Source organism: Salvelinus fontinalis, chromosome 15 (assembly GCF_029448725.1).
Source record: "Salvelinus fontinalis isolate EN_2023a chromosome 15, ASM2944872v1, whole genome shotgun sequence".
Classification (NCBI taxonomy): Eukaryota; Metazoa; Chordata; class Actinopteri; order Salmoniformes; family Salmonidae; genus Salvelinus; species Salvelinus fontinalis.
Window position 1 is genome coordinate 18636230 of NC_074679.1, and position 9206 is coordinate 18645435.

The 9206-nt window shown below is 45.7% G+C and overlaps 1 protein-coding gene and 1 long non-coding RNA gene across 2 annotated transcripts in view; both read right to left on the reverse strand.

Moving 5' to 3' along the window:
• Positions 1 to 8802, reverse strand: part of ush2a (Usher syndrome 2A (autosomal recessive, mild)) — a 504211-nt gene extending 495409 nt beyond the window's left edge. Inside the window, exons 1-2 of the mRNA XM_055862864.1 lie at positions 8442 to 8802; positions 6705 to 7602 (exon numbers count right to left, since the gene is read on the reverse strand). Of these exons, the coding sequence (XP_055718839.1) occupies positions 6705 to 7474 (770 nt within the window). The 5' untranslated portion in view covers positions 7475 to 7602; positions 8442 to 8802. The remainder of the gene's footprint in view (positions 1 to 6704; positions 7603 to 8441) is intronic.
• LOC129811504 (uncharacterized) lies at positions 1328 to 6653 on the reverse strand. The gene is made up of 3 exons (XR_008752889.1): positions 5144 to 6653; positions 3820 to 4924; positions 1328 to 3535 (listed from the first exon to the last, which is right to left on the reverse strand). It is a non-coding gene; the product is annotated as an uncharacterized LOC129811504 (long non-coding RNA).
• Positions 8803 to 9206: the final 404 nt, after the last annotated feature.

The window sequence follows — 9206 nt, forward strand, 5'->3', positions numbered from 1 at the left end:
GGAGGGGACAGGGCAGAGGGGAGGGGACAGGACAGGGGGGGCAGGGCAGAGGGGAGGCGACAGGACAGAGGGGGGGGACAGGGCAGAGGGGACAGGGTAGAGGGGAGGTGACAGGACAGAGGGGACAGGGTAGAGGGGAGGTGACAGGACAGAGGGGACAGAGCAGAGTGGACAAGGCAGAGGGGAGGGGACAGGGCAGAGGGGAGGGGACAGGACAAAGGGGAGGGGACAGGGCAGAGGGGATGGGGCCAGAGCAGAGGGGACAGGGCAGAGGGGAGGGGACAGGACAGAGAGGAGGGGACAGGACAGAGAGGAGGGGCCAGAGCAGAGGGGGCAGGGCAGAGGGGAGGGGACAGGGCAGAGGGGAGGGGCCATAGCAGAGGTGGCAGGGCAGAGGGGAAGGGACAACTTTGTGGAATGAAATGTAGCTTGAGTTTCTGCTGGTTTGGTCTACTTAGAACTGGGCCAGTCCTCTCAGGGGTGTGTATGGGTGTGTGTCTGGACAAGCGTATATGCCTTGGGCGTCCATGCCTGCGTGGGTAGGTACGAGCATGTGTGTGTGGCTGGACCGAGTGTCTAGGGTGAGTGCAGCGACACATCTTTTAGTGTCATGTTATCCTGAGTCTGGCATACTGGTAGGTATTAAGGAGAAACTCCCTAAGGAGAATAAAACCAGCTCACTCCTTCTCTGGTCCTTCTAAGCACAGCCACAGAATTAAACTTAACTGTAACCTTATCCTTACCCCTAACCATAAACTTACATTAAGAACAAATAGGTTCAATCAATTCTGATGATAGAGCCAATTTAGTCCTTTGTAACATGGCTCTCTAGTAACTACCTGTTGAGATGACAGTGTGTAGACATCCTTCTGTCTCTCAGACCATTCATCACTCCTCCTCCCCATCTCCTCTCCCCCTCTCCCATGCCCGCTCCCCCTCGCCAATCCCCCTCTCTACTCTGTCATTTTCTAGGAAAACAAAGTGGAGGAAAACAAAGTGCTCTTTGAGTGGATGCTCCCTGTATACACGGAGAAACACACAGGGCAATCTTTCTCCCATTGATCTAAACTAGCCACAGCTGCTGGTATGATAACACACACACACACAATACACCGACACATACACACATGCACTAATGGTCACTTGAATTCCTGTTTTGTGTTTGTTATAATTGTATATAAAATTCCCAAAGTGGGCCTCTTCATTATCTGTGAGGCTGTGAGTCCTGTGTTAGGATGCCAGAGATCCATGGACAGATTCCTCACATAGCCTAACACAAATCACACAGCCTCATTACAGTTTTTTGCGATTGCTTACATACTTGTTGCGGAATTTGTCTCATTGTGTCAAAACTCTACACACAAGCCCGATAAGACAACACTCACACACTCACTAAACATCTCACTTCTATGTCAAAATGAAACTCTGCAATCAAAACCTAACAATCCTTTTTCAAAATGGCATTTTTGCAACAAAATGATACACACATGCACCATTTGAATTACTCTTTCAAGCAGCAACACACTGATATATTTTATACAAAACACTGTCTGTCTTTAGTACTTTGTATACCTTTTTAATTTTCTCATACAGGGTTCTGTGACAGATTGTTCCAGTACAGTACATCTACTCACATTTCAATGTGAAGATAGTTCCAGTACAGTACATCTACTCACAGTTCAATGTGAAGATAGTTCCAGTACAGTACATCTACTCACAGTTCAATGTGAAGATAGTTCCAGTACATCTACTCACATTTCAATGTGAAGATAGTTCCAGTACAGTACATCTACTCACATTTCAATGTGAAGATTGTTCCAGTACAGTACATCTACTCACATTTCAATGTGAAGATAGTTCCAGTACAGTACATCTACTCACAGTTCAATGTGAAGATAGTTCCAGTACAGTACATCTACTCACATTTCAATGTGAAGATTGTTCCAGTACAGTACATCTACTCACATTTCAATGTGAAGATTGTTCCAGTACAGTACATCTACTCACATTTCAATGTGAAGATTGTTCCAGTACATCTACTCACATTTCAATGTGAAGATTGTTCCAGTACAGTACATCTACTCACATTTCAATGTGAAGATAGTTCCAGTACATCTACTCACATTTCAATGTGAAGATAGTTCCAGTACAGTACATCTACTCACATTTCAATGTGAAGATAGTTCCAGTACATCTACTCACATTTCAATGTGAAGATAGTTCCAGTACAGTACATCTACTCACAGTTCAATGTGAAGATAGTTCCAGTACAGTACATCTACTCACATTTCAATGTGAAGATAGTTCCAGTACATCTACTCACATTTCAATGTGAAGATAGTTCCAGTACAGTACATCTACTCACAGTTCAATGTGAAGATAGTTCCAGTACAGTACATCTACTCACATTTCAATGTGAAGATTGTTCCAGTACAGTACATCTACTCACATTTCAATGAACACAAAAATAAAAAGGCTTCAGGAAAAAAAATATACAGCTTATTTTTTTGCCATTGCAAGTTTTTACAACAACAAAACCACAAAGAAAAGTAGAATTACAGTACAGTAATCAATACAATATGCTACTGTAAACTCACATTAACAAAAAATTATTACAGTAAAATTACATTGCAAGGGTAAACAAATAGTATTGTAAGGGATGAGGTGGGTGGTTTATGGATCCCGCCTTGTTATGGTCTGGCCACATCACAAGCAATGTCATCCCTGGCTAGGCAACGGGGAAAATATTACCTTGCCGTATCCAACCCTGGACTGACCCTACCTCAATGTCTCCGCATGCCTCTTCCATTGCTTGCAAAAGAGGCAGGCGAGCATGTGGTTGGCGGTCATACACTTTCCAACTCCAAGCCCAAAATTATTATTCAATCAGATTGAGAAATGGGGAGTAAGGAGGCAAGTATACAACTGTAACGTTATTGTGGTTGGTGAACCAGTCCCTGACCAGAGCAGCTCGTTGGAAACCAACATTATCCCAGATGACCACAAACCTGTGCTGCTCTGGTCCGTCCTGTACAACTGTAACGTTATTGTGGTTGGTGAACCCGTCCCTGACCAGAGCAGCCCGTTGGAAACCAACATTATCCCAGATGACCACAAACCTGGGCTGCTCTGGCCCGTCCTGTACAACTGTAACGTTATTGTGGTTGGTGAACCAGTCCCTGATCAGAGCAGCTCGTGGGAAACCAACATTATCCCAGATGACAACAAACCTGGGCTGCTCTGGTCCGTCCTGTACAACTGCATTAGGTAGTGCATCCATTATGTGTTGCAGTATTGTAGGGACCTAGGGTGCCATGGTGATGGAGAACGCCTTGCAGACTAATGGCGGCACACAAGGTGATATTTCCCCCCTGCTGCCCAGGGACATTCACAATGGCTCTTTGTCCTATAACATGTCGGCCCCTTGTCCTATAACATGTCGGCCCCGACGCCTGGTTTTAGCTAGATTGAATCCAGCTTCATCAATGGAAATGAACTCATGAGGCTGTGCAGCTGCATCAAAGTCCAGGACTCTCTGTAACAGAAAATACATACACTGAACTATGAATATGGTGTAACTCAAAACACAGGACTACAATGTCTACATTATCACACAAGGATGGGGCGGGGGGCGGGTTGAGTCAGACACATTCAGTCAAAACTACAAGCTACAGTTAAGGCAGGTGCCCACACAGACAACCCCCCCCCCCCCCCCCCCCAACCCCCAGAATGACTGATTGTCTGAAGGTATCTATGCAGTGCCAATAGGACACAATCTACTGCCATTACTGTATTACAGTATAGTACAGTGACACTTACTTGCACATAGTCTTAGCGAAGGTCTTTGACTCTAACGCTGTTCCTCTCAAATAGAACCCTGGACATCGAACGCTGTTCCTCTCAAATAGAACCCTGGACATCGAACGCTGTTCCTCTCAAATAGAACCCTGGACATCGAACGCTGTTCCTCTCAAATAGAACCCTGGACATCGAACGCTGTTCCTCTCAAATAGAACCCTGGACATCGAACGCTGTTCCTCTCAAATAGAACCCTGGACATCGAACGCTGTTCCTCTCAAATGGAACCCTGGACATCGAACGCTGTTCCTCTCAAATAGAACCCTGGACATCGAACACTGTTCCTCTCAAATAGAACCCTGGACATCGAACGCTGTTCCTCTCAAATAGAACCCTGGACATCGAACGCTGTTCCTCTCAAATAGAACCCTGGACATCGAACGCTGTTCCTCTCAAATGGAACCCTGGACATCAAACGCTGTTCCTCTCAAATAGAACCCTGGACATCGAACGCTGTTCCTCTCAAATAGAACCCTGGACATGGAACGCTGTTCCTCTCAAATAGAACCCTGGACATCGAACGCTGTTCCTCTCAAATAGAACCCTGGACATGGAACGCTGTTCCTCTCAAATAGAACCCTGGACATCGAACGCTGTTCCTCTCAAATAGAACCCTGGACATGGAACGCTGTTCCTCTCAAATAGAACCCTGGACATCGAACGCTGTTCCTCTCAAATAGAACCCTGGACATCGAACACTGTTCCTCTCAAATAGAACCCTGGACATCGAACGCTGTTCCTCTCAAATGGAACCCTGGCCATCGAACGCTGTTCCTCTCAAATAGAACCCTGGACATCGAACGCTGTTCCTCTCAAATGGAAACCTGGACAGCTGCTTCATCGTAAGTTGGTGTTGACGCAAGATGTGGCAGAGTGTCGACCTACTGATATTATGGTTGATATTATTACGGTTGATATTATGGAAGGTTGTGTGATCTGCAATGATTTGCTCTCGTAGTTGATGTAGGCGGATGTTGTTGTTTGCCAACACTAGATTGACAACGGCCAGTTCCTGTTCATGGTGAACAGACGTTGCCTTCCACCCTCAGGAGGTCGTCTGGCAGTTCTGTAGAAAATGCAAGAATATGATGTCATTGGTTAGGTTCTTTATCACATACTGTACTGAGTAACATCACTACATGTACTTCACAGCACTATACCTATTTTTATGTTCACTGAGGAGCCTTGACTTAATATTGTAGGACTATATTGTATTGTACTGGGATGCAGAATGATGTGCAACAATTACATAGGTACAGTCTAGTGTAGAAAGTTGAAGACATACCTGTTCTCCAGTCTAAATGTCCGTATTCTGGATGCTACCGTGTAGCGACTCAGGTTGGGCTGGACTCAGGTTGGGCTGGACTCTCTGCCTCCCTCATCGTCAGGCCATGATTTATGACATGGTCCACCAAAGTGGCCCTAATGTCGTCAGAAATATGTCTCCGTCTATTGCCTGGTCCCCTTCTTTGTTCTTGTCCTCGTCCTCTCTCTCTTCCTCTACCTCTTCCTCTCGCTCCCACTGCCTCCACGTTTGTTAAGTTCTGACAAAAGAAGTGATCTTACCTGAGGTCTATTTGTAGTGGTAAGGCTCAGACTAATTGGTGTTCAATTACTGTATGTGTTTTCATGTGTGTGTGTGGGTGTTGCCAATTTCAGGAATGTTTTGCATTTTGAATAGAAGTGTTTTCCCAATGACTGCAAGAGATTTCCTTCTTGAACAAAGTGTCTCACGTAAGAAACAGTGTGTAGTGTTGCAGAAGTGTGTTGCAGAATTGCAAACAAAGTGCAAAGCAGAAAATGTGTGTTGTACTTTTCGTGCCTTTGTTTACGACATGGTTACAAAAGTGAAGGTTTTGATGCTTTTGTCGAAGCATTCACTATCGGTGTGGAAGCAATCGGCAAAAAGTGTAACCAGACTAACTGGTACATGATTCACTGGACTTAAAGCAACAGAACACAGACCAATATCATAATATGGTCCTTAAGCTAAGCCTTTTACCCAAAGGAACACATATGCCTACAATCAGATTCATAGTCAGTGAATATGTATTCTGCATACTGTGTGTATATGTTAGAATGTGCAGCTGTGACGGTCAGTGGTCATGTGTGTTTGGAGGGAGAGGACAGAAAGCCTTTCATCTAGCCTCTTTGATAGCTGCCATATTGGTCACAACAAAGACTGATACATGTCAAACAACAGGTGTGAGAGGGATTCACAATGCACAGCCCTGTGTGATTGATTGATACACAGAGTGCAGCCAGACAGTTACCAGAGAAGGAACTGATCTGATTGTAAGTGTGTGTAACCCAGCACCATGTAAGCTCTCCCAGTAACACCTTACCTTACCCTGGCTGAATCCAAAAATGGCACACTATTCCCTATCTAGGGCACTACTTTTGACCAAGGCCCGAGTAGCGCACTATATAGGCCATAGTGTTCCATTTTGGATGCAACCCCTCACTTGACACCCTGCTCTGCTTCTCTGGTTGTCCTGAAGGAAAGTCATGCCTATTATCCTGTCCTCCTTACACCACTACCCAGGCCTCAGGTTTCCTGGCCCTCTCTGACCTGATTGTTCTCTAACATGGTCCTGTCTTATCTTTCTCTCTGGACCGAACTACATTATATATAACAGTGCTGGAAAACCTTGCTAGAGCATAGGTGGAATAGGCAGTTTGGTGCTCATTTGAATTTCCTTTCTTTTTTGTTTTTAGACCAATGCCTACTTATATAAGGCACTCATATGAACTGAGTTACAAAGTGCATTTCAACATCTTGATACAGTTTTTAACAACAGTATAAACACATAAAAGACATAACAATGAATACTTGTGATACGCACATGTCTCCAGGCGCCTCAGGTTTGATCCACACAGCCAGGGTGAAGGAGCCCAGATGTCCCTGACTCTGAAAGGGAGGAGAGGCCACGCATCCTCCCTTGGTCCAACGGAATATCACACTCCTGCTGGATCCATCCCCTTCTCTAACCCCCTCTCCCCCTGTTCCTGCCCGGGAGCGAGGATCCAGCCCGTCCTGGGTGACACAGGTGCCCCAGTGTGCGGGAAGCAGTAGGGGTGCATGGGGTGGGGTGGTAGAACGGTAGGGGCACTCCTGGTTGCAGAACGCCTGGCTGCAGTTGTGGAGCTCCTCCAGGGAGGTGGGGCTGTGGCAGTAAGTGGTGCGCTCGGGAGTGCCGCAGCTGGAGCGGGCAGGAGAAAGGGTGACGGGCTTGTGGGCTCCGATGTTTTCCAGCCGGGGGAAGTGACCCTGAGAGGTCGCAGGGTCAAAGGTGAGGCAGAGGACCAGGATGTAGAGCCAGAGCGAGGATCGGATTCCTTGTCCGCTTTTTCTCTCCACTTTCCACACACATCTTCCCTCTCTTTCTCTTCCCATTCTGTACTCTGTCTCCCCTCTCAAACAGGCCTCACTTCCCCCTCTCTCCCTTTTTACCCCTCTCTCCTGCCTTTCTCTGTTCTCTCCTCTCATCTCTCTTCTCCCTCTAACCCCTTTTTTTCCTCTCACCCCTCTCTCTGTCATCCCCTCTTTCAGTGAGGTCCAGCTCCGTCCGTTTGGCCTGGCAGCCGCCTGAAGCTGAGTCGTTGAATAAGTCATGATGGTCACAGTGCTGGAGGTGACATTTTACAGACCACTGCCTTGGGTAAGGCAGCGCAGCTTAACACACACACACACACACAACCAAATCCTTCACATGATAGCTTGGATTTAACCCCAACGCATACCTGGAGAGAGAGAGAGAGAGAGAGAGAGAGAGAGAGAGAGAGAGAGAGAGAGAGAGAGAGAGAGAGAGAGAGAGAGAGAGAGAGAGAGAGAGAGAGAGAGAGAGAGAGAGAGAGAGAGAGAGAGAGAGAGAGAGAGAGAGAGAGAGAGAGGAGTCAGACATAAAACGAATCTAGGGGGACATGTCATGCAGGCTAGTGCCTGCCCAAGGCTATTATGTTTCGTTTGATCGAGGGAAAGCTAAACAGATACGGAACATTTCCTTTTTGCCTGCTGTTGATTCGAACAAAGTGTCCTTTTTGCAGGGGTATCTAGGGATTTCTTGGGTTATCTCTGTGATCCTCAAATGCCCCGTTTCTCAGAGTTTTGGGGAAATTGGGGCTTAGGGGGTTAGGTAAAACTGATATTATTAGGTTAACATTAACTAGCTACAATATTTGCAACTTTAGTGCCATCTCTTTCTGATTGTGCAGAGGGTTTAATGGTCAATGACTTAGTCATTGACAGCTGTCTACTGAACAGCAACGTGGTTGTCTATAAGTAGCCTAAATATATTCAGCAAATGATACAATAGTCAACAAATATGTCAAACTAAACCAAGCACAAACTCGTAATTTGCTTTGCTGTTTCCCTCAGTGGCAGGTTTATCGAAGCTACGCTGCTTGCGCACTGGCTACAACGTGCAACAAGTTGCTGTCCAATAAACTAACACACAGTCACAGTTCCTTGATTAAATAAGCTAATACAACAATTTTTTTTTTAAACAATAAAGTATTATATCATTTTTACATTTAAATATAGAAAACTCGATTTGTGTCAGCGAGTTTGTCCCTAGTCTTACCTCACAGTCTGGAGGCGTGTGGTGGACATTCCGCCCTTCTCGCATAAAGCTGATTACAGCGAGCTGCCATCTGGACAGCACGCCGCTCTAGACACAAAACAAAGCAGCAACGAGGAACTTGTCAGCAACAAAACAAAAACACAACAGGGTCATCCAATGCGTTTACCAACTACAGCGACACAATCGCCGCTCGGCATATCTTTGACAAAGCCCCGACATAGCTGACGACAGTCTAATGTATGCAAGTCCGATAATTACCGATGCCTGTAGCTGAGGAGCGATGACTAGTATTCTATTACCCCCCCAATGCGCGAGTGATCCGTCTGGGTTTAACAAGTGGCTCTCGTCTCCTTGCGTAGGAAGAAACGCTACCCGTGGTCGCCATAGCAACCCTGGTATGGACACTACAGACAGACAGTGTCGTGCATTCAGGTGCTGAAGCCCGGAGGGACAGAAGAGAGGGGCAGTAGATTATAACATAACACGGAAGAGAGGGATTTGAGGGAGACTATCTAATGTTTATCATTGTACCACCACTATATAACTCACCATTGTTTTTTTAGGTTTTTATCTACTCAGCATAAATTAATACATTAAAATACTAATTGAAAGAAGGGATATGAAATTGGGATCTTACTCAAAGCTTATGTGAAAGGCCAGTGGCGATTTTAGCATGCAAATCTTGGTGTGGCAAACTAAAACATTTGTTTTATGCATGCCAGCAAAGCCACTACACAACACAACACTAAACAATACATTAATTGC